Below are 26,775 nucleotides of genomic sequence, written 5' to 3'. Positions count from 1 at the left end.
TGACTCTTGACGTGTTTTACAGAAACTCGTCCAACAAATTCAGCCCATCGTCCCAAGTCGATACAAGCTCCGATTCGATTTCCGTGCGGAGCTTTGTCTGCCTTACCGCTTGATCTGAGATAATTCGATGGTAATGTTTGAGTTAGCCGGTGATCCACTTCAACACGGTTGATAGTAAAAACATTAATATTCTTTTATTATATAACTCATCCAAATTACATTGTGGAATAAAAGCTTCGGGTTGTGGCAACTTTTCCATATCATCCCGCAATTTCGAACGGCCATTTGCGGAAGTTGACTAAAGTCGATACTCGCGATCACGGCTCGGAACTGTGGAAGGTTACATCACTAGGATTACGGCAGACAAATGTACTGTGGTTGCGTTAAGTCGAATCGACCGTCGTGGAATCTCGATTTTACTCCGTCATAATCACACTTCACAGTCAATGAGCGACTGGTTTCAAATCGTACCTTGTTCCTTATACGCAGTTTTAATGTCTCTAACCCTCTTGTCAACAATAAGCAAATACAATTCACAAGTGTGTTACTTAAAAATCACCATTTTCAGCTCTTGAGTATCTAGAAAACAAAACATGTATGTAAAATCATCAATGAACTTATAAGATACATGAGAGTGTGGAGGAACGAATTCCGCGATAACGCGTAGTAAGCGTCTGGTTCTTGAAACGCCTGTTTCAGACGAGAGATGACAACAGTTGTTTTAGAGTTTTTCGGCGATATTCCTCCGTACTTTTCTTGATCCCTTCCCGGAGGAGATGACCTCTTTATTTGTCACCATCTCAGAAGATCGGTGGCGTCCAAAACTCCAGTCACTTTTCACTTTTAAGTCACGCTTAAGAGCCATTTTTACCCTCTTTACTTTAACTCGCGAACCAGTTCAAAGTTATTGAATCTGGAACTACAGAAATTTTAACCGTTACTGATAAATTTCGTCTCTTGTCAGCAGTTGGTACGTCAAAAAGAATCTCAGTCTTCCTCGGAAAGTAGATTTGAGTTTCTGAAACTGCCTGCGGACAGTTTCTTACACGATTAATTGATTTTTTTTTGTAGAGTATAGAATCCATTTTTATAATTTGATAGGATTCAGTCATATGGCAAGTTTATTTCTTGAATTCTCTGAACCTTCTTTCACATCTTCGAGTGTACCATCAGCCTGAAACATTTCAACTCGTTCTAAGAATCCATTCCAAACGTGAAACTTCCATTTATCCGATTTGTCAGATAACTCACACACTGAGAGAAATTTTTAGTTCCGGTTACCGCTCAGTTTTTGACTATTTTCATTTTTCACTCCCATCGAAAAATATAGTTCTGGGTAAAAAATGGAAATTAGTTTTGCAGCTATTACCAGAAAGTCTGGTAACCGTTACTATTCTTTCTCATTACGATCACTGTTACTATATTTTCTTTCTCTGTTGCGAAAATTTAATGCTTGCGCAACAATGAACTCACGTTAGAGCCTTATTTAGCTAAAAAAAGTAGAGTAAACCTCACAAACTGATTTTGCGTTGCAATCACCAAAAAAGGATCGACAACATCGCTAAAATGGATACGCGTACCTCGTTTTTCGTAATTCCAACAATATTCTAACAGTTTTTTTGTTTTTTTTTGACGATTCCTGTTTTACTGAATTTTTCTAGTTACCATAACAAATGAAATTTTTCTCAGTGCAATCAGACCGATGTCCTCGATCACGTCGTGTATTCGTATTTGCGCATACACCTTTTACGCGTTACAGCGTTACACCAAATCCACGGCATGTCAGAATTGACCGGAATCAATTAATCCTAATTGCATTACGGTTTGAGGTCAGGTGGTCTTCCGTGATGTCTGTTCGCCGTATGGCGAAAGGGATGACACACGTGTGCAGGCCGGGCAGTTCCAGTTTGTCGCGAAACTGTAGAACACGTGAGCAATACGCAATCTGTCATTCCGTAGGCAGGGGGAAATTCACGGCGATGGTTGCGGCCGTTTGGCCCTTGCGTTATACGAGTATGTATAGGACGCCGACGGATTGGCAACGCTGGCTAGACTCGGAAATCGGGATTCTCCACTCGTAACGACGGCTCAATCTAATTATGTTTAAGCGCTAAATTCCGGAAACTCCAATTTCCGAGAGATGATACCGATTTGGTTAAACCGATCTACCTACGGAAACTCACTTCGGATGCCTCCTCAATATTATATAGATACGTATTATGTAGATACGCGAAAGATACAACCAATTTGGATATATTGAGAGAGTTAAAAATGGTATTCATAGTCATCGTCGTCTGATATTTTTTTATTTTCAAATTTATTCCCAAATGTTATTTTTGCACATTTTCTTTTTGACGGGTTTTTTCTAGCTTATAGATTGTTTCACAAAAATTAGAGGCTGCAATTTAAAAAAATGTATAATAACAGCAGGCAAAAAAAAAAAATTAAATTAAACTTAAATTAGTCAAATACTTGATACGTGATATTGGTACTAACGTAACAATGCCAAATGTGTTTAAATTACTTCAGACGTGACTTCAAATGAATTCAAACAACTGCTGAGATACCAGACACTAGACTTTGCACACGATTAAAAGTCATCGTGAAGAAGGCATCCAGTGATTGCAGTGGATAATTTCTAGCTAACCACGACTTATGAGGAAAACCATTAAAAACGTCTGCGATGGAAGTGCATCTTTTGACTTAGCAATGATTATGACATTTTCAATGCTTTGTTACGCAAGTCTTACGTTCCAAACTTGTCCTACACAGGAACGGTTTCAAGGAACGTTACCGACCGTCCAGGTATAAATTCAAAAAAATGGTGGTGCGGCATAGATTCGGCGAAAGTATACATTTCGAGCAATCACGTAAGAACTACGTCGAAAACGAGCCACACCAATCGCCTGTGAGCAGACAATCCAAACCACAACTCATAGGAAACTACTGAATTGTCCTTTGGGATGCCTGCTGATAGGCTGGTGGTGTGATTTGTTTCCATGTAGCCTCCCTGTGGATGTCGCGAAGCTCATTTCGTAACCACGATCGTATACAAGGTCGCGCAACACCGACTGTGGGGGTGGGTTCCTTATATCCAGTCGATCATGCTTCACAAGTTGTCCACTGGACACGTGGTGCTTTGATCTTGGAAGACACAGCGATCCTCCAGGGAGTAATTGAAAAAAGCGTCCCAGTTTTCTATTGCTCGATGCAAAGTTGATCAAAACTGGAAGCGCGAGAGGGAGAGAAAACGGTAGATGACAACGGTACATGAATAGAAGAATACAGCAAAAGAAAAATCGGAGACTAGTTTTTGTTTGTCTATCTTTTCTCGCATCAACGGTGTTCTACGTTTTCACTTTAGGTCAACATGGCGGCTGATTTTCTTATCACTCCCTAGAGGATCACTAGGAAGACAGTGATCGTGGGTAGGAGCCAATGGAGTAGAACGTTTCACTCCACCGTGTTACTCCACTCTTTGTCAAGATCGCAGTGCTTCGCGGTTAATAGTTGATCGAGGAAGCGTATCTGTGAACTGTAAGGGACCCACCTCCAGGGTATGGACACTTAATACTCCCCTCCATTCGTCATTCGTAAAGTTTGGACCAAAGCGATAACACAGCAACGGGAAAAAAGCATGGAAAATAAATTTGTTTTTTTTTTCGCGGCATTCTTGATCTCAAGTGGCGCCTTTTGGTGCCGTCTTTTAAAATAATATTATTCACGGATCGAATAACACAGATCAAAAAATTAGTACCTGTCCATCATTGCTGTATCAGCATTTGAGAATGACGGTATAAAAGTAATTCATAAATTGTTCGGCAGAAGTCGCCACAGATACTGAATTACCAACTACCTCAGTGATAATACAAAATGTTCTATAATATCTTTAGTGGAAATCTCATTATTATGTCGACTACAGTTTCGTCCAAGCCGACGAATAATTCGTCCGTGAAATTGTGGAGCGTCCATCCCTTGCCCACCTCTCACCACCAGAATTTCGCAACTTGCACCCATATACGACCATGTTTCTAACACTCCGTAGTTCACAAGTCCTTGTACGTACAGTAACGTTCATTAATGCCTCCCCTTTTCAGCGCTACCCAGTTTTCGGTTCGATAAAAAAATGCGAGTTCGATACTATGCGAATTATGTGAAAATGAGCGGCGATACAGCCAACGTGAGAGACTCGGAGTCAATTGTCACATAACTCGTATAGAATTGAACTCGGACTTTGTTTCGGAAGGTGATGAATGTTGCTGTAATCGCAACGTCGCGTTCCGCCTAAAGGTTTGCTCTTTGCTCTGTTCGTCGGTGCAGCTACGACGCGTCACCTTACCGTTTACCACATGGGAACAGATGTTACCGTCAGCCCGGTAAACGGGCCTGCATTCGGTATAAATTAACATGCATGAATGCGAGGACGGAGCAGTGGCATGAAAACCGAAGAGTCAAGGGACGTGCAACGCAGCGTTGCTACGGCATGTCGTCCAAGAGCCACGGTCCAACGGCGGCTCGTGTTAAATTTTGTCACAGGATTCGCGCCGCGGTAACCCTTTGCGAAAATCCTTTGACAATAATTTTACCTCCTCGTTGAGCCGTTGCCTTCGCCCAAGTGCTACTTGCACGCATACGAGGCCCGCGCTTCTTGCCATCCATACGTTTTCACGCTTCACTGATGCAGACCTCGTCACTCGATAAAACTGAGAGTGCTCTTTGACCATTCGAAGACGCCAGGTAGACACGATTTTCATGTCCTAGTTATTACGTCGTTCCTTGCTTTTGTACACGTCGTGGTAACGATATTTAACCGAAAATTACACCTGCCGTATAATGGAGATGCAATGGAGGATTCCAGGGAGTTTACCGAATACTTAGAATTTTATTATCATGTTGATATTACGGTAAAGGAAGACTAGAAACCCACATATTTTGGAAATTTTCTCTAGGCTTCCGTCATTAGGTTTAAAAACTTGAAATCATAAGTAGTCGTTTATTTTTTGGTCATCGTTTCTATACTAGTTATAAACCGCGTATCACGAATTTACTCCTTACTTTATCTACGGTAATATTTATTAATGCCTCAACCTTCCAGCTAACTTGATTTTCGTTCAAAATAAAATACGAGTTCGATTCTATACCAATTATGTGATAATGACTCCCAGTCTCTCGCCTCGGCTGCATCGCCAGTCATTGTCTCATAATTAGTATAGAATCGAAAATGCATTTTGCTTCGGACCGAAAACAAGCTAGCTGAAATATTAAACCATTAATAAATATTACTGTAAATCATCGTTTCCACTCTGAACATACTTGCATTCGTTCTGGTTTTTTGTTTTGTTTTTTTTTTCTTAAACAGCTGATGTTTCTCAACGCATTCCTTGAAATTCAAAGTTTGTACACTTTTCAAGCGAGATAGAAAATGTTTACCAAAATTTAGGTAGTACCTTTGGATTTTACTGTTCATTCTTTCAAGAAACTATGTGATAAAATTTTATTTTCACTTCCAAGTGAATTGTTTTATATACAACATTCATCAAGAATTAACAATTTAACTGGATTTAGGGAAAAAACCATGCGCGCCGTTGACTTTCCGTATACTAGGTATAATTCTCGCACTCATTCGCATGGAAGGTGGAAAAAAAACTCCGGTGCCTTTTGGGCAACGGTTTAAAGAAGGTGTCGTTGTACGATGAAAAATATTCAGGAATTGAAATAGATTGCATAGTTGGCAAGTAATTTTGAAACATTCACAGTAAGAAACAAGTCGAGAGAACATGATACGAAAAAAATGGAAATGCGTATATAAATTTCGGGGGTGAATGCGGCACGAGAAAAGGACAGAAATGTCGAGAAGAACTGAGAGAGAGGGAGAGAGAGTGTCTGAGGTATAACTGGTAAAATGACGGGGGTCATCGATTTTTAAGATTACCGTAAAAAATGAGAGGGAAAAGAAATATCGAGTATACCTTTCGAGTTCGGGAAGTTCTAACGGTAGGTAATCACACGGAAAATTCGTGTCAATTTATTCCACGTCAGCGTTTCGATTCTCCTATCTTGAGCTATTCAGTCACCAGACGGATAAACGACACTCATTTTCTTTTTTTTTTTTACTTCTTTTTTCTCTGACTTTCTTCTCTTAAAAACTAATTTTCATTTTGTACCTAGAACTGTATTTTTCGATTGTGGTAAAAAATGAAAATAGTTCAGGACTGAGCGATAACCGGAACTAAACATTTCCCTCAGCGTAAGTGGAAAATGTTATAAAAAGTCGTGCAATAACGAAATCGAAATTTTTATTATACGAGATTTTTGCAGCAACTATTGGATATCGAACGGTACGATAGTAATAATTTCAAATCTTATTTATCGCATCTAAGATTCAATGAAAAATACGAATATGAAAGTGTGTTGAAATTTTGAAGCCAATTCAACAGTGCTTTTCTCTGATAGTGACACATTCAGGGTATTTTTTTTATTTTTTTCTCTCTATATTTGGACGGTGTATTTTACAGAACAGTCGCCGGAGTTCTTTCCAATTCTTATTCCTAGCAAAACGCGACAGTCAGAAAATTTCTCAAAGAAATTTGCCATTGCGATCGTGTTTCAATGTCATCAAGTAGGCATATTTTTTTACTTCAAGAGAAATATGACACACTTCCATGGACTTTCGCGAGTAATGATTATTATATAGATGCTGAATGCTGATATATTTCTCGATTACTTACGATTTCATAATATTCATTTTTGTCCAGTTGGCCGAGATTATCGTCTATGTATAATGGAAGGTGACCGGGTTAGTGGAATCTTTGATGATGCTACGGATGCGCAATGCTGTGATGTGCGTTAGCATTTCAAATCCTGTGACACAATTTTAAAAAGCCTCGTTGAAGAATTAGTTCTGCCTGCTATTGACCTGATCTTTCTAATACATGTACTCGAAATTCTTTCGCCGATATTTTTGTGTGCACCGCAATTTTATTATATAGTCGAGTCCATCTCGATTTTTGGGCTTTTGTTGTTTCGTGAATTATGAGGTACATTTCGGAGTAGGGTTCAATGGATTAACGCAGTTCACGCGTCTGATTGATCTCCTCAAAAGTTCGTTTTTTTATGTTTTACCATTGTCCCGAGATATTGCATTGCAAATTTCAATCGCATACTTCGCAAAAACTGATTCAACTTTCAATATCTGCGCTATTCTAATTGTAAGTGATTATAGTTTCGTTTTAATCTTCCGTTAAACCTTTTGGAAAGTTACGTCTTTCAAAAATACAACGCAAGCACGTCTCCAGTTAAGTTCGTGCGTGCTTAGAAAATGAATTCCTCTTGCCACCCTCAAACAACGCCCCTCTCTACAATACTAATTTATAATAATCGCGTGCAGTGGGTAAATATAAAAAAATCGCAGAATAAGTTGTAGATAATGAAAAACAAAAGTATTACAATTGATTAGAACATCTAATTTAGGTTCATTGCACGTGTAGGTACCTACCGAATTACTCCGCGTATTAGCCGGTGATTATTTTTCCATGGATTATAATTCTTAATTAAAACTCATCGGATGAGAGCTAATGTAAGTGTAAACGAGAAACAAAAAACAAATAAGATACAATAAAAAAAATTGGAAAACGAATGAAAAAAAGAAAAATTTTAAATCGCTTTACATTCCTGCGGATTGAGGCGTGTGATTTGGAATCAACTTTAATTAGATCAGATTCATATAGCTGTCGGAACAAATTGCCTCGACTTGGTCTCAGTGCAGGAGTAAAAATTTACCGCTGGTGCTGCTCGGTGATTGTCACGTGGGATATAGCGAGTTAAAATTTTTTTTTTTTTTCCAGGCAATGTAATATATGGGATACGCGGTGGTTGAGAACTGAAAAATACAACTTCAGCGGAGCGTGCAAAAGCCGCGAGAAAATAAGAACGCAACGGAGGAAAATATATGGGAGTGTGGTATTCGAGGTTGAAAGGGAGGGAAATAAACGACGCTGATAAAATAGTAATAACATTCGTTAACACCTCATTAATTCTCATTCTCCTCTCACTCCATGAAACAAAGAGAAGTATACGAGGGTGGTAAGATGGCCTCGATTCGTATTAACCGGGAGTAAACCGATTTCAGAGACTATCTTCCGGCTTCTTATCTATAAGATTTTATGCACCTCGTGACCTCCCTTACTTCGATCACACTCCGCTTTTCACTTCACCGAGGAAAATCGCTAATTTCTACTAATTTCTACTAACCTCTAGTTGTCTCTCGGCCCTAACTCCTTTCTCTTCAGCTCTCCAATCTGCGGTTCTTGATTCGATTCAACTTTCGTATTCGTCTCTGTGGATGATGACGACAAATTACAGTATTTATTCTCAGCCCGTTTCGATCCACGCGATCATGAGCTACGTGCCTTAAATAAATTATATACCAATTACAAAAAAAAAGAAAAACTCATTTTTCGTCCATCGTTTTACAATCAGGCACTCGTTGCGTGAGAAATGACAACGTGACACTGAGGAAATGAAATATACGAGGCTCTCGATGAAGTAAATTTTAAGTCCGATCAACCGTAAAGACACGTCGCAGATATTGCTTATTTAAAATTTTTATACCTCTCGATGAAATGTCGGATATCTAGATTTTTTCCGGAATCAAGCAATTCGTCTTTCTGTTAAATTGCAATGCTCAGGTTAGTCGAACTTTGAATTAACGACAAGAAGGCCTTCTTCCGGGGTTCGCGAAGCCCTGCGGTAAGTGAGAATTTTAAGTTCACAGCATCACACTCGTTGTACAAGATTTAACTCTGCGTCGGTTCGTGTGCTTGACAAACGCAAGGCACATATTCCTACGCACGCAGCTGGCGCTGGCTAGATTTTAATTAAAAGTAGAAAAAGTGAAGCTTTGCTCTGCCCGCACAAGATCTTTCCACGTGTCCGAGTGAGTGACTTTGTGACCCGTTTCTACAAATGAAACGTTCAAATTTTTTAGCTACATGCAGGGAAGTGTATGAAAATTTAAGCGACCGTGAACTCTCTCGTTTCAAATGACCTGCGATTTACAACATTTCAGTTTATTTGTTTATCCATTTTTTTTCTGACAAATAGGTAGGTATTCCCTTTCCACTCCGGGGAGTAAAACCGTAATTATTTTCCAACGGAATCAAAGAAACTAAACTTTGATTTGCATATTTCATTTTATTTGTTATACTCCAAAAAATATATTGAAATTATTTCCCGATTATCCGAATTAATCATTCTTCCCCTGGTTTCCTGGATTAATTTCACAATTATTTCGCGATACAATTAACTGCGTACCTAATTTTTCTCCACACTTTCGTAGTCTCGTATAATTATTTTATGCAATCCATATTTCATGGTATCAATTCGTCTAATTCGTGCAGCAGCCTGCCTGTTGACGGACCAAAAACTCGAGTTCGGTTAACTTTCATTTTTACTCTCATGCATATTTTCAGTGAGTCTTATCGAGCGTGGAATCCCTGCAATCTTCACGAATATAAGTTTTTTCCAAGTTTGGAAACTGCGGTATTGTAAATAGAAAAAAAGAAAACTAGATCGTTGAAACACAGATTTCTGTGCACAATAATCGTATAAAGTCGTACGGCAACGCGATGCATATCCAGAAAAGCCAGTTTCCGCATATCGACGCTTAGGATGCGGTATAGCAATAAATACATATATGCATGATATATATTGTTATGGATATTCTTCACTATCCCACCAATCGTCCGATCGCTACGGCCCGAGGCATCATTATTCATTGTAGCTTTGAAATCGTTCAATCAAATACACTTTCACGTGTATTCGCATAAACGAAATATTTGCGTGCAAAATCCCGTTTTGCATTTTTCTCCGATGACTGTTTTTCCAAAGCATATATACCGCCGGTGGCCAAAGTACAGTTCTCGATATAACCCAAATGCTTGCAAAACAAAACTATTGACAATGAGAAATTGCTATTGGTCGAACTGTAGCAAAAACTAGACAACCGTTCCAATGTATAGTTTTGAAAAGCTTTCAACTGCAGAGTTTTCGTGATATCAACATTCAAGCTCCGTGGTTCTGCTGAACACGGATTAGAATTCCATCGATGATCCATTGCCTAATGAATTCACTTCGTATGCTTCATTCACTTCAGTTCATCTCCTCAACATATTACATTGACAATTACTGATCTGTAGATTATTTCTATTTTCTGTCATGATTTGTGGAGGTGTGAAAAAATAACGTTCCTCTTATTGTTAGTCCGGTAGCAGGATGCGAAAAAAAAGCCCTTGGCGTTCAAAAGGTCCGGTTGTTCTGATTTTCGGATATGCGTTGAAGTTCGGGGCTTTCATAAAAATTCTGTAAAAGCGTGGGAATAGAGTTGAAGGAACGTTAGGTCTGGAGGGCGTAACAAGTCAAGGAAATTTTTAGTAAACTTAAGAAAAAATGAATTGAATTTGACCTATGACGCGATTTTTTTAACTCAGGGAAATTACTTCTCTAAGTGTATGTTTGCGTCAGCAATAAATTGCAATCAATCCTGAACTATTCATACGTCATCTTCTTGTAATGAGGATATAAGCGGACAAGAACTCTGCCTTGTGCTGGTGTCGAAATGAGTTGGCAATGCCTAGATGATTAACAGTTTGTGTAATAACACTTCATATGTAATTAATAACCGTAACTCATGAGAAATCACCTCAGAACGGAGTATTTTGGGAATTTTCACAATTTCAATTCAACTTCGCAGCGCTGCGGCTCGGTATCTAACATAGATTGAAAATATTTTGTGTGAAAATTGTGGAAAGTTGCATAGATAGAAGATTTATATTAGCTACTTTTATCTTGGGACTCATCGTTAAAAAGAAGAGAGAAAAACCGTTTATCAGTGCCTTTTTTCCAGAATGGCGTACATTTTCGAAAGTGCTCTCGAGGTCAGAACTTGCAGTTTCCGTCAGGTCCCCGAATTTCAAAACATATACAAAAAATCAGACCTACCAAATCTTTTGTACACCAAAACTACCCTGCTGCTAGACTATTTTGAAAATCATAGAAAAAAAAGCGATCGAATGACGATGCGGCTTGTTTAAGAACCGATTGTCTTTGGAGGAACATGAAATAATATTGTCGATGGATTCAGTCAAGCTCTAGAAACATTCACCGAAGAAAGTTCATACGGGATAAGTAAGACGATAAAAAGATTCCCCTCTTGTCATACTTTACGTTGCAATTTTGATTGTTCAGTGGATATGACGACAACAGAAACACATGTATGAATGGTGCTTGTAGTGAAGAATAATAGAATATGAAGAAATAAATGACTGTTTAAATAAGTGAAATGGGTTTAATTTTGATTTCAGTGCTCGGGCCGTAGTCGAGTATGGAGTTTTAAGAAGATAGTTCAGCGAGCCGTGAGAAAAAAAAGAGAGAGAGAGAGAGAGAGAGAGAGCTCTTGGAAAAGTTACGTATTTTATAAAGCTCATGCTCAAATTGGTGAAAAGTTAGGTCCTGTAAAAGTGTCGAATATATATACATATATATATAGAGAGAGAGAGAGTGAGAGAGACACCCTTCGTCATGTGCACGAACGAAAACAACCGAAATCACTCCCTGCGTTCGATCAACAACACTCATAGCTCCTTCGTAAGGTTTGTGAATACAACCTCGCGAAATGTTGGCGTTTACTGGATCGATTATCAAGGTCAGGCGGTACAGTACAAGGTCTTGTCCTACAACGACCACCTCGACGTCAACACCTTCGAGACACATCCATGGATATTTGTCGACGAAGAGACGAGAGACAGGTGAGAGATTCCTCTCCAGCACGTAAAAACATCACTATGCCCGTATGCCTCCTTCACCTTTCGATCATGGTACATCGAATTTTGAAACCACACCTTGCTTTTGGCGGTATTTGCAATGACGAATTGGGTTCTGAAGGGCAGACGATCCGCAGGAAGTTCGATGTTCTTTCTCGAAGTACCGACTCCGAAGAGCCTCATTCACGCTTCCAACTCACTTCTTTCATTGCTGATCACTCGACTCTTGGTAGATTCATATCAGTCATCAGTTCCACTGATCATATTCTGTTCACATCTCGCTCGAGTCTCCTACTTTTTCACGAAACGCCTGTTTCCATATCGTTTTTGTGTCAGCATACAGTAGATTAGGTATATTCCTCTCAAACACACGGTTATTGGTGTATTATACCTGTATGTGTAAAGTAAGAGTGAAAAAGGGGTGAACCTTTGAATCTCGTGGTTTTAGATTCAGAGTAAATGCCAAAGACGTCTTTTACCCGGAACCCTGGTTCGCCAAGTACAGGGGGATGCGACGCGAGGAGCTGCCGTCGAGGATCGAGAGGACCTTTGTGAGGATAACCCTGCCCATGTACTCGTTGAGAGACCTAGCTTTGCGTGCCATAAAAAAGCTCTTGCGGCTCGATCACCACGCCTTTCTCCTCGAGATTCCACGTAGTCTACAGTTCGAGCTGGCTTCCATGAACCCTCGGAAACATGACCCGGCAGATCTTTAGCCTAATTCAGTTAATCGCTGATCTTTGATATTTTTCCTTTTCTCTTTCGCGGGTTTCTTATTTGGCACACGAACCTGGAAAAAGTAGGATTACTGAATCTTGTAACAAATCTGAAAAATTACGTGTTTCACGGTGTCACGGCACAACTACAGCGGACTCTTCGTAATTTCTCGCACAGAAATTTTCTCATTTGGCCCGCCTTTTCTTCACGGGCATCACCATACGCGTCGTGCAAACGCTTATCTCATCGGAGTCAGGTAACGCTCTCTAACTTACCGATTCTTAGGAAACTTATGGAGAGTCTGTATCGATTTTAACTCGACGCATATCGATGCTCTTAGATTAGAAGTGCCCGCGTTATTATCTGCAGATAATTTCATCACATTGTATCGCGACACAAATTAATTGGATCTGACACATTAACTTTTTGTCATGTCGGAAATAGGGTTTCACTTGATATTTAAAAATAAGAACTTTGATTGCAAAATGCGCACGGTTGACAGTACAGGAATATTATATTACGATACAAGTGCGCGAAGTACGTGATTCTTGTACGAGTGTAGTTTGTCGGTCAAGCGATGCATGCAAGGGTGACAAAAAACTAGTGCGAGGTTCATATAGACGCGCACGTGTGTAGTATACTAATTTTTGTAAAACCTGTAGTGGAAAGTTCGACTGAAGAAAATTGGAACCGTGGTAAAACGGTACTAACCTAACCTGAACGTCGGCACGTTGTTGCAACACAGCGGACGCGATCGGAGTCACGATTCTTCACGACCGATGGCGCTAGTTTAGTTCTGAAAACTGTGTCGTAATGAACATTACCTAACAGTCTTGGAACTGTTGGGGAATCGGCCGCTTCGCGTACCCTCTTCGGCGCGAGAATTCGACCTTTCCATGCAGGTGTTACGAAATAGTATATTGCCACACGGTTCAGAAATGGAACACTTTCCGCACGCTAAACATGCGTCGAAAATCGAAAGTTCCGTATAGATGGTACAAAAAATATTCCAGGGTAACACCTTGGAATTCGTTCATCGTGACAAATCACGATAGGTGTTTTTTTTTTTCCCCATGTAAAAGTAGAATTTCCTATCGAGTTTACTTCTTATTTCGATATAACGAGGAAACATGGCTAACCGAAAGCTATCTGGGAGTTCATATGATTTTCGACATGGAAAACCTTGGAAGGTGAGTTATTGGACACTCAAGTTGTGTGCATATTTTAATTTACTTAAGATAGTTCGGAGCAGTTCCTCACATCGATCTTAGTTAAAGTTATAGTCGAACCTCGTTCGTGGCTGGTACGGCTTTAGAAAGATATCATTATTTCTATAAGTATTATCATTATTATAGTAAATACAAATCATTATGTACGAACAAAGTTTAATAAAAAAAAAAAAATGAAATTGCAAACGGGTATTTTCCGACAACTGGTGAGGTCAAAGTCGTATGACAAATATAAAACTTATGAAATTTACTTAATTCGTAAGATCTTGAAATTATATGAAATTTTTGGACGTTGCGTATGGAAACGCCAAATTTTTATATCATTATGAAAAAAGAATCTAAATTAATCTTTAACCAAGCTATAATAATGACATTCCAAAACAAAATCTCAAATATGACTAATATTACAGGTATAAAGTTTACTGATAGTTTTAACGAAATTAAAGTTGTCATTTTATTATTATTATTTTTTTTTTTTTTTTAAATTATAATTCTGAAAAGTCACAGAAAAAAAATGTATTGAGCGTGATTTACAATGTATATTAAAGTTTATTTATAGGCTTTGCATGTGTAATGTATAACGATAATAGTGTATTTTTGAAAAGGTACCATTGTATGCCTTGGCGGCTGTGTAGTGTCTACGTGTATAATATAGTATACAATAAATCTAAGCATTTGTTAACTACCTGGCGTCTTCTACGCGAACGTCATCTCCCTCGTCAAAATTGATCGTAAGTAAAAATACTTCAATGGATCCTTCGTTAATTTTGAGTAACTCGACGTATTCCCAAGTTTCTTTAAGCGACTTTGAAAAAAGACCAGCTCTGCCTGTAAAGAACATAAATAGTGAGGAAATTTACATTCGCCAAGAGAAGTAATATTTTATTATCTTCGAACGTTCTAAGAGTACAAGGATTGTTCTAACACGAATTAAAAAACTGCTATCCGGAAAATCGAGCCATTGATGTATCGGTTAACGTGACTTTATTCAGATCACTTCGGTGCACACTTCAAATAAAATTCTTTGAGTGTTCGGAACGTGAAGGGTCATAAAAATTCGGTGTTTATCGCGTCTATTACGTCTGGAATATATATCGACACACACGGTCACACCCTCGTCGCCGGCGTCGATGTCCTATTGTCCTCCTCCGTACGAATTTCTGTTTAAAAACGTCCCTCGTTCAATCTTTCACCTCGACTACACCCAGACGTGCTTCTAAAGATAATGACGATCGAGCCAAGGGAAACGCTTTCATATCCAGTGACCTTCGCGACAGCGACGCGGAAAGAATTGTCAATCCAGTATACAGCGAATATGTCGCCATGATAATTGAGTAGAGGAAAATTATGGCACATTTTTTGCCACGTCGCAGTAGTTGTTTAGGTTTCATGTGAATTATTTCACATTTTTAAGACCAACGCAATCGGGGATGTATTTCTTTTTTTTCTAAATGGATAAATTCCAAAAAATAGGTATTTTGTAGTACCGGGAGATCAGAGGAAACAAGGTTGAAGCAAAAATTCGGAAAGCTACTTGATCAAAAATATGATTCTGGTAAAAAAGTCGTGAAAAATGGTACAAATGCGGCAAGTAGGTGATTCCCGATGAGTGTGAAGTTTGCAGCATGAGCTTTGCGGCGAGTGCTATAATCGCACGAGTCAGATTTCACCCATCTGCACGTGCGACATACGCAATTTTTCTTATACCTATAACGAAAAGTTTAATTTGAAAAGAAAGGAAGGTGCCGCTATCGGCGCGTAAAGTCGAAGTTAGGTAACTTACGTTCGATGTTACAGTGCGTAAAATTGAGTTATTCGAAAGAGCGCATGCGTGAAAAAAAGCCCTAGTGTGTAAAATATAGTATTTGAATTGTGCGAATGCGCCAACGTTGTTTTACCGCACTGTTCAGAAATGGGGCAATTTACCCACACTCACCACGATTATAAAAATCTAACTTTCCAGATGCTGGAAACAAAGTTTTTATCGATCTTGAGTGCGGAAAGTGTTACGCGTAGACCCTCATCTCCTGACATCGTCTGGTTCACGATTTTGACAGACACTTCCGAAGCGGCTAATGAACACCTGGTTTGGGTTTTTCGCTTAGTTAAAGTGCTAAAGCACACCTGTGAGCTTCACTTCCGTTAGCTGTAATCATAGCTTTATGTACTATACCCAATCCAACGAAAGAACGAACTCACTTTGCGCATCGTCAATAAGTCAATTCTCTGGTTAGATAGGATATAGTATGGACGAGGCTACTGACCCATAGTCGAGTTTCAACGAATGATGTACTACAAAACATGGCAATGTAATACATGACAAAGATGATGATTGAAACATGGTACTCAATACCCAGATAAGACATGACAAGTAATTGAGAGATAAGAAAATTTTGAAAATAATAACGTTAGGCAAATGTTAGGTGGTTCAAGGAGTTTGGATCGGGGAATCGGTAGGTGATCGGAAACTTGGTCGTCGCTTTTTACTGGCTTGCCACCAAGAAGGCTAGCATGCAATTTAAAGCCGTTTAAATGCTTTTGTCTCCAGTCAGTGGAATACTTGTACGCTTCAGTGGCAAGATGGGAACGAACCAAAGTGCAGGGACCTTAGTCAGAACTTTCCTCAACCGCCTCCTCGACGTGGACTAATTTATTCCCGCGCCTTAGGCTTTCCTCAGATCGGCAAAGCCAGCCTCCCAAAGTGTCACTTGATTTTGGGAGAGTGGCCATTAGACAACCGTGTTTTTTCACCATTGGTATAGTATTATTGAACCCGGTAACTGGTTTCAACCACTTTCCGACTCATCTGCCAAATGTTTGCAATCCGACCCGCAAGGCAAAAATCTGCCGATGCAGCAGTACGATCGTTCTGTCGCCCGTGGCCGTTTCATGTCGAAATGACAGGCTTGTTCGTAACAAGAGCTTACTATCAGTGAAGCAACTTACGGCTAAACGTGTATTGCAAATTTTTAAAAGCGCTAGACTTTTTTGTATTCACAGGTACGATGTACGAAGTTAGAAGAAGAATTGCATCTCCGAAACGCAAGTGCATTTGGCATTCGATCGTCTCAAGATTTACCTAGAAGGGGTGAAGTGAAATAAAATGTCAAACGATCAAAGAAACAAGTTTTTCAGTCCGCTGCGACGCTCAAAGCCGCTTAGGTACGTTGAACGATTAAACATTTAAGCAACAATTAATTCATGCAGCTCCTGGGACTTGTCATTATTGTTACCTTACATTGGACGATGCTCTGTTTTCGCAGCTTGTCGTGTCTGCAGGCACGAGGCACGACTCGAGGCTCTGTAATTTCGCAGTTACCAATTAATTAGTATGGTAATTAGAAGCGAGTTGAGCGTTGCCGTCTCCTGGCTACGGTAGATAGTCGGGAAGGTTCTTCTCCATTTCGGCGTATGCTTGGCACTACGCAAACATGTGTGTAGCGGAGTGTCGTTTGAGTAGTAAAAATGCGAGCGAACGTACCACGAATTAATAATAATTTGTTCACGAACTCGATTCCAACAACAAGCCAGCTTATAATAGCCTACCGGAATCGATACAATTCAAAAAATCACAGACCGTGACTACGTTTCTTTTTCTTGTGGTTTTATTCGTCAATCTTATGGCGATAAGCGAAACGTGGTAAGTCGTGTACACATCTGTGTTCTCGAAATGTGCGTTGAAAATATGCATAATCTGTCAAACGAGGCAGTACTACGAACATATAGATGCGGGTTATCAGCGTAAAGCTTCTGCTTGAAAAAATCAAATCGACAATTTGTGACAGGACCTTGATATAGCCAGAGAAAGTGCAATTTCTCAATAGTCAGAATAAAGTCATTCATGTACAATCACTACTTTAATATCATTCTATTCGTCTGAGTAGTGAGTACCCATCACAATTTTGCAACAGGTTGCGAAAAATTCACGTTTCTACGGTGTCCTTTGAAAATGGACCGACATTTTGGTGCCTGTTTCTTATAACAGATACGAAACTCAAATTGAAATGAAGTTTAGAAACCATTTGTGTTTTTCTTGTTTTTTTTTTGTTTGATCCTGGCTGCAGAGACGTTTGAGTCACAGATTATTGTGCTGAGTCAACTTTGATAACAAGATAGTAAACTGTGCTTTTTGGGATCGCTGATTACGAATATAAAATCAGATTTCAAAAATTCAAGACGGCGGGTTCAATATGGGGTAAGAAAATTTTTAATTTAAACAAATCCGTTCAAATAACTCAATGCAATGGTTTTTAGGGTAGCTGATTACAAATCTGAAATCAAACTACCAAAATTCGTGATGGCGGATCCAGTATACCTTAAATTTCAAGTCCCTTCTGAAAACCTATGTACAATTTTTGTGACTGGTGGCAGAATGACTTATTCTGTTCACAATTTTATGTAATATCGTAAAGTGTTGAACGAGTTTCGTGTTCCTCCGTACGTTCCCTTGCTAATAATTTAAAATGATTACTTACGACAGCGTGTTGAACACGTCGACCTACTGCTGTAATCACGTTCTTATACTCGCTATCTGCAATGCTTTCCAGTGTGCGAAATTTGTCCGAACCACGAACGAAAAATTCCGTACTCGTTTTATTTATTGAAATTTTTGAGAAACTTTAACACTCAGGATTCCGAGTGGAATATTCACAGTAGATTTCAAAATATGCTACAAAACCGCTCAAAAAGAATTCGTTGTGCAAGGTTCGCTCGAAATTTAAATAACTGTATAATCTGAACCGGGAATTCCTACAATTTTGACTGAGGACCGCAAGCCTTGACGGAGGTTCGCGGTGGTTTTCTCATTGTCAGATCACAAACGCCGGGAAACCAGATTACGGAAATGAAATTTCGCCCGCTGAAAATTCGTCCGGAACAGGCGCAAAATGCTCACGCGTCCCATGACAATCTCACTTTCCGGTACAGGACAAAATGCGCGAGAGAAGCAATTTAAAGCAAATCCGAGATGTAATTATGGAACGAGTACGGTAGTTTTCCATCAAAAATAGAAAGGGTATTAGAGAACTATTAAACGAACACCTTGCATTATGTTCACCCCAATATTACTCTATCGGAACTCACTAATATCGGACAATTACATATTTATGGTCAATATTGCGTAGAACAAAGTAGAACTTTCGGTCTTGCGTTAATCAGTTACTATTCTGCTATCGACAGGTTACGTGAGAACGGAATCGTCCGTTGCGTGGAAATTTGACGATCTCAGCGTTAGTTTGTGCGACCGGATATTACAGTTGTTGCGTATTAGTTGTTTATCTTATTTTCTTTTCGCTCTAGTTCTTGTTTTACTTTTTTCTCGCCGGGTGGCCGCCGCAGCTGCCGCGCTTGAACTTTGCTCCAAAGTTTCGCCCGAACTACCCCGAGCAATAATTAATTGTTTCGTGTTTCGGAGGAAGGCCAATGGTGCTCCGCGCCTAAGTAAGTAGTTCATCTATCCGACAGACGGAGCCGATAATATACGCGTGTAGCTCTACCCGCACAAACACATCTGCCTCAATGAATCCCTTGCATACCATCTCGCTCTGCGAAAGTGTGGAACGGTTGTTGCGCACCACTTTCCAAAATTAATGGAGTACGAAGTTGGAAATGACGGATGGCACTGACGCAGGATAAATATCGTATTCCGAGGGTGAGATTTTCCATTTCGTCCAATAGTACCTGTCACTTGAATACACGGATTTTCACTCGCAAGGTGGCCTTTCAAACAGCAAGAAATATGATACTAACCTATTGGTCGTTTCACCTTTGAATATTTTCATAGCTTATTCGAATGATGTTCATATCACAGCCTACATATCTCACTTCACGACTCGTTCGGAATTCTATATTGGCACATTGAGAGAAATTTTTAGTTCCGGTTACCGCTCAGTTCTTAACTATTTTCATTTTTTACCACAATCGGAAAATATGGTTCTTGGTACAAAATGAAAATTAGTTTTCTAGCTGTCACCAGAAAGTCTAGTATCCGTTGCTATTCTTTCTCATCACGATCACTGTTACTATATTTTCTTGTAACTGTTCCAAAAATTTAATGCTTGTGCGACAATAAATTGACGTTAAAGCCTTGTTTAACTAAACAAGTAGAGTAAACCGAAGAAACTGATTTTGCGTTGCAGTTACCAAAAAAGGATCGGCAATAGCGCAAAATGTTTAGGCGTACCTCGTTTTTCGTAATTCCAACAATATTCAAAAATTTTTTTAACGATACCTGTTTTACTGAATTTTTTTAGTTACTGTAACAAATGAAATTTTTCTCAGTGCAGAAACGTAGTATTAATTTGAACGTTTTACGAACGTCCTGAAAGACATACTTCCAGATACGAATCTCTTTCGTGTCTCTTTTGTAATATATAGAAGAAAATAAGCCTTGATTTAATTGCACAGTTATTTTGTCAATCAACTATTCATGTTCAAAACTTATGTATAATTTTGTTTAAAATCATAATTTACTCAGTTAGCAATTAATGTGTACCCTCGAAAAAACTTCTTCGATATTAATTTAACGTTAAAAGTACGACGTTACGTGCTCAATGATAAACAGGCGCTGATTAAATTGGGAATGATCTTAGGGCAATGAAGTCTAGTAAAAACCCTGACGACAAACCCTTCGTGTCAAATATTTTGAAGAGCATAATTCAGTTTCCGACATATAAAATTATTTGAAATATTTTCGACACATGAAATTGAAGACCGTAGCCTCAACCTGATTGACGATTTTAATAAATGATATCGTTATTTCGCAAATTGCACACTGATTTGCAACTTGCCGCAGTCTTTCAGTATAACCCTGAATTTAGAAAACAATAATATTACAAACTCGAACATCGTGTTGAGACATAAAGATTTTTCAAAACGTAAAAAACCATGAATCACTCAAGACGATAAAAAAAATTCATGGCTTTCAACGGTTTCTTGGATCCGTTGTGTCGGAAACGCCCGTAAAGCGTGAGCAGCAAATTGTTGAACAAATAGAAGTTGTTTTCGTTACCGAGCGGACGTCAGCCTGGGTAATGTTTAAAAACATCGAAACAGATTGTTCCGCCGCAAGAGTGGTTACGTTTATTTGTATTATAATGTAAACATGGAATGCATATTTAATATTTTATAACACAGAGAATTTTGATGGACAGTATTTAGCCGTTTTCGTACCCAGCAGATATGCAATTGCGTTGCACAATTTCATACTTTCGCCGCTTTATTCGAATTTGCATAGAGATTGAGAAGGCCTCGCGATCCAACCAACTCGTGGATTCGGGAACCGTAAAAACCATGCAACGGCACTGGGGTAATTTGCAAACGAATGCAAATCAGTCCAAGTCTTTGCCGGAGAAGCTAACCGACAGAATCCCCGAGTATTACATTTCCGTAGTTACACGTGCTACTCATTCTTTTTCGTTTTCCATTTGCTTTCAGTCTCTCCTCCCTTTCTGCGAACACTGGGATTTTTTTTATCCTTTACAATTACGTATTTATACTGCGGAGCGGTGAACAAAAACACTCACTTCAACACGTTAACCATCGCGTTTTTCTACACCGTGATTAATTTATTTGGAAAAAAATTCTCCGAACTTCCGAATCAATGGTAACTCGAAAACCGCTGAAGATTTTTCTCTAGAAATCCGTTAACTTTGTCATATCACGGATTACCAACAATCAAAGCTAATGAGAACTTGAATATTTTTTTAGCGATCGTAGTGAAAATGCATCCCTTACGATGTAAAAACGCTTGAGATTTTGCCGCAGCACTGTACGTTGCATTGGTAGGAAGAGTAATCTACCGAACGACAAGCAGATCCTTGCAACCGAGATTCAGGATCCATCGAAACGGGGAACCATTGAAGAGAGATCCACTTCAGCAAAACGGTTGCCTTTATCTCGATCACTTTGAACCGTGGATCTGAATCCCAAATTTCCGCACAACATATGCATACAAATAAGAAAAATAATGTCAATTTCGAATTCTACTCCATAATCCGATATCCACAGGACTGTTCAAATCGTCGGTGGAAGTAATTTTTCATTATTTTACAAAGAATCCATAAAGTTGACAGTATCCCTTGGTCCCTCCGTTTCCGATCCAGGCACCTCCTTCTTCCTCGCTACGTATATCGCTACAAGGAGATTTGCAAGTAGAGTGGATTCGAGTTGAATAAACTTTAAGCGAAAACGAGAAGAAGTAACGAAAAGAAACAAGCGAAACAAAGTTTAATTCCACGGAGTTGTAAAGACAGTGTTTCTTCAATCAGACCTCTGCCTTTTGTCTTCCTCCGGGTTCATCAATTCCCAAGTAAGAGGAATTTATTGAGAGGTCTGCACTCTCTCAGGATCCACTCCGCGTCTCTGCATTCTCCTCTCGCTCCAGAAAAGGTTCAATTTTTTTTCTTTCTTTTTTTTTGGAATAATCTTCGCTATACAAGACATATGGAAGCGTCATTGCTGCAGTAAAAGCTTTGCCTCAGCCCTTCACCTTCTTAATGCTGAGGTACCGTGGCAATTTTCATTCAAACATCGTGTAAAATTGCAGGGTAAAATAAAAAAACTTCTGGACTGCAAGCAATCCCATTCAAATACCGTGATAGCTAGAAACCCAAAAGAGAAAAAAAAAAAAAATGCATTCGTGTAGTCTCGATCAATTTCCAAAGGTCAACCTGTGCCCCCAAAGTGATCTTTCCATTCCCTCCAAGACCCATCAAGACGAAAAAAAATAAATGTACGAATATGGAATACAGATATCTGCGATGATTGACAAAATCTTACTAAAAAACTTGGAAATGATTCGACAACGACGAGTTTCCAACCGCGTAACTTTCTTCGGCCTTCCTTACAATCTTCTTCCTAGACTCTTATTTTTAGCATCGTCAATCCCCATTGCGAACAGCGTGGCAAAAGTAAGCCAGGAATTTCCTGGTATTGTAATCAGCGTAGAAGAAGATGTGAATAACCCATCTGTCGATCTACAGTTCACAGCAGTGTGCGAACGAATTCATCAACATTTATTATACGGCTGCCGCTGTAGATTCACATCTGATTTCGGATCGCGCCACCTAACCAAGAGACCAGAGTTTTCGTCAGCGAGGCGTGCTGGCTCAACCGAATCGTCATCGTATTGTTCACGTAGGGAAATGTGAGCAAATACACGGTTGGAACCACCGCGAAACTTCGACTCGCGTAAACACCACCCGGCGTTGCCTATGTATAACAAACCATCTAGACGTGGGTTATACGTGGGGCAACTACTACCCCTTGTGTGTAAACACCTGCGAAAGCGCACAATGCGTTCTACTTCAAATTGCATCTGCCGGACGTTCTGAAAGCTCACGCGGGAATTCGCTCAGCTTTGTAAATTGTAACCGTGTGCAGGTTGTTTTTTTTTTTTTTTTTGTTTTTTTGTTTCCTGTTCTTCTGAGGAACGACGTCGTCTTTTTACACATGGGAAATCCGGTGCGAATGTAACCAACGTCCGACCATCGCTATTTTTTGATTTTGTTGAAAACATTCTCTGCAAAATTTTCATCTTTGAAAGAGTGCCCGGAATTTTTCCAGAGTTTTTGTTCAGGTGGTCAATTATTTATAAATATTGAAAGTGGTTAAAATACTCGAAACAGTACATTGTGTAACAAGGCAATAAAGTCGACTTTTATTCCTGTGTTACATTTAGGACTTTATTTCCGACTTAGCTGTGGCTGCAGCATTTATTGGAAAATTGGGACTTTTAAATTGGGCTCATACTACCCGCTGATTTGGATTTGCAAATGCGTTTTAGGGAAAAATATGCCACTTTCGTTCTGTATTTGAGCTCGAAAAAGTTAACTTTACGGTTGAGTCGGGAATCAACTGTATTTCTTTACTAAACAACTTAAGGTCGGACCCGTGATGAGCGGATTTTTTCCTGGTTTTTTTTTTTCTTTTCTTAGCATTTATAATTTTTCTGATCAACTAAAACATCGTTTACACCGTCTGAAAATTCCCTAAAAAATTTTTAAATTTCTAGTTTCCACTTGGAACATTTTCACATCGATTTCATTTTAAAGTTGATAAAAAAAAACGTTGAATATGCCGAAAAAATAAACAAAAATTTGCATACTCATTCAAGCAATGATTTCGTTGACCAAAAAAACTGGAAGTGCTGAAGAAAATGGAGAAAAATTGGCCCATAATAGGCCAGGTATTGAAATGTTTGGAATAGAAATTACCGTTTCTGAGAATATTTGAAAATTTTAAAAGAGGTCCTTTTTAAAATCACTCTAAATAATTATAAATAATTGAGCAGTCGAATGAAAAATCTGAAAAAATTCAGGGTACAGTTTCAGATTTGGGACAATAGCAGAAACAATTTTAAACAAGGTTAGAAATGGCGAGGAACAGACGTTGGACGTGTTCTAAACATTTTACCGAAAAAGAAGAGAAACGTCGGCAAAAGTCGGTGAAATTTTGGGGAAAAAATATACCTACCTACTTCTTGACACCGTATCGGTGCCGATTAGTCGCTATGCTAATCGGAGTCGCCGCGTCTTTTATGGTTCGTAACGGTTGCGGCGAGGCTGTGAGATCCGATCCTCGATGGAACAGGCGATAATTTATTCCTTCAGGGGCAAGAATAGACGCGGGGGTCGTAAACGATGTGAACACTGCATAAAGCATCCACGCATCCCTGCTCGGCTGAGAAATGAGATTAACGCGGTCACAGGTGGCGGCGAGATGCCACGAAATTGTGATCCTGACTCAGGATTACTCGAACCGTCGCGACGCCGGAACAACGGTTGCGTCGTGTCTCTTTCTTTCGCCTTTTTATAGTCACACCTCTCCTAATTATACCAATTCGATTAACCGCCATTGCCCAGATCGATATTCGGATCGGACAATGGCGGCTTGATTGTCATCCGCAGTTTTCGTTTAAATACAAGAGAATCTAATTAAACGGGGGACAGATGATACGAATGGCCAGTGGACAGCCGTTGGTTATAAATCTTGTGAAAAATGACACGCGACCATTTAAAGACGTATCGGGCGTACAGTCAGGTCCAAAATGGCGCGAAAATAGTCACAAATGGCTAAATAAAGGTTAGAAACCGCGATCGATAATTTAGTTGAACTTGATTCGGAAAGGTCCAGAAATAATATCAAAATACTAAACTTGTAAAAACATTCCAACTTCCGATTATTAACAACATCGGAGAAATCACGCTATTGTTCAATTATTTCGGTGAAAAATTCGGAGAATTCATCCGATTCTAATAAAAAAAAAAAAAAATACCCTTGTTATCATATAACACGAAATCTCTGCAATTTGTACGTGATACATTTTTTCCCCAACTCGTCGGCCGTAACGAAATCATATGTAAAATCATTATAAATTATAACAAGATTCTTCCAGCTGCAATTCTATATTTTACGAAATTCGAAACTAAAAATGCGCTTTTTCATCGCCTCGTGATCGATTATGAATACTTCGTGTGTCTGAAATATGTACCAATTGCTCTAATTAAGCAAAAATTTGTATTATATTCTTGATCAGAACCACTCTAAATGACTGTCAGAATTTCCTCCAATAATTCATTCGGTTCCGTCAGCCAAGATTTAGTAATTTTAACTAATTATTCAGTCTCATTATTCGAAATTTACATCAATTCTAACAAAATATTATCTTACTTGACCCGATCATTTTTTTATTCGAACGATATGAGACTACAACGAAGAAAACAGTTGCTTCAATGAACGATTGAAACACTACACTGAACTGAATGTTCAGTTAGTTGTAACCAGCTGCGATTCTTTCAATTAAATATTTAGTTTCGTCAATTGAGATTTTTCGAAACAAACAGAACACGATCCTTGCTTGGTCAAATATTCGTTGGATATTCAAATCGATCAAATGATTTTTCAATAAATACGTGACAGGGGTCGTGGAACTAATTGTTTTTTCGTATCAACATCGTTCTATTTAATTCAAATGGTTATTCATACGAAAGTCTTTTTTTTTTCTATTTTTCATTCAGTCCACGCGACTCAGAGATTGTTGTGTCAACCCGATATTAACTTCGCCACCCTCAACCGCCGCATATGGTTGATTAAAACGAACATTTCAGTTTTTTTCATTCGGTTCAACGATTCTTTTACTCTTCGTGTAATCGAACTCGAGCGAAAGATTTTTAACCTTTGTTATATGACTTTTCGACCCGACTGTAAATTCCATTTATTCTCGTAATCGAACATCGCTTGGATCACGTATCGAAACCTTCAGCGACGCTCACACCAAATTCCGGAATTGCCAAGGTTTTGCTTCAGACGTTATCGCTGTCGTCGCAGTTGCAGACGTGAAACTGTCGAGTGAAACGTTGAGTGAATATCTTGAAACGCGCATGAATAATTTATGGTGACGTGCTCGATGCCTCAATGTCGATAGCCGAACGTTCGGGGAAACGTTTCGGTTAACGTAATCCGACGTAACGCGGCACGGTACAATCAGTAAATATTGAACGTTTGCTCTATCCTGTTTCCTGCACTCTTGGCTCAGGCTCTCGTGACTCGCCAATAGATTCTCGCTAACGAGCCAATCGTCTAATCGAACGTGTCTCTCGGCAGTTTTCCATTTGATTCGTTCATCTGAAATCCGCCGCGTATAATTTGGGTATTTGCATGGGTGCATTTTTCCTACTCACATGTGGCAAAGTAGCGACGATTTTTTTTTTTTTTTTTTTTTAAAGTATCGCCCATTGAAAAAGCAAATTTTTTTTAAGAACTTTGGAGACACAAGTCGGAGACATATTTTCTCGAAATTCTAAACATGTTCAGAGGTAAAATTAACGCGAAAGTTACTTTAGTCGAAAAATATTGTGATCAGTTTTACGAAACGGTGACAATTGAGCTTAGGTGGTGGATTTGAAGATCGGTTGATCTGGTTTCCCACAAAAACTAACGTTCACTTTGCGTGTACTCGAAGACCACACGCAGGTTTCGAATTTTACAAGACCGTAGTTCGGAATATTATT

General features: G+C 39.1%; 1 protein-coding gene across 3 annotated transcripts in view; it reads left to right on the top strand.

Moving 5' to 3' along the window:
* LOC107219263 (prolyl 4-hydroxylase subunit alpha-1) overlaps nt 1-26,775 on the top strand; it is a 146,199-nt gene that overhangs the window by 18,380 nt on the left and 101,044 nt on the right. For 2 of the 3 annotated variants that reach the window (XM_046729910.1, XM_046729909.1), the window contains exon 2: nt 11,361-11,804. The exons of the other annotated variant lie outside the window; for it this stretch is intronic. In XM_046729910.1, the coding sequence (XP_046585866.1) occupies nt 11,578-11,804 (227 nt within the window). In that variant the 5' untranslated portion in view covers nt 11,361-11,577. The remainder of the gene's footprint in view (nt 1-11,360; nt 11,805-26,775) is intronic. 3 annotated transcript variants of the gene reach the window in all.

Source organism: Neodiprion lecontei, chromosome 1, assembly GCF_021901455.1.
Source record: "Neodiprion lecontei isolate iyNeoLeco1 chromosome 1, iyNeoLeco1.1, whole genome shotgun sequence".
Taxonomy (NCBI): Eukaryota; Metazoa; Arthropoda; class Insecta; order Hymenoptera; family Diprionidae; genus Neodiprion; species Neodiprion lecontei.
The sequence above is the reverse complement of the archived record's forward strand: the minus strand, read 5'-3'. Positions and strand labels throughout refer to the sequence as shown.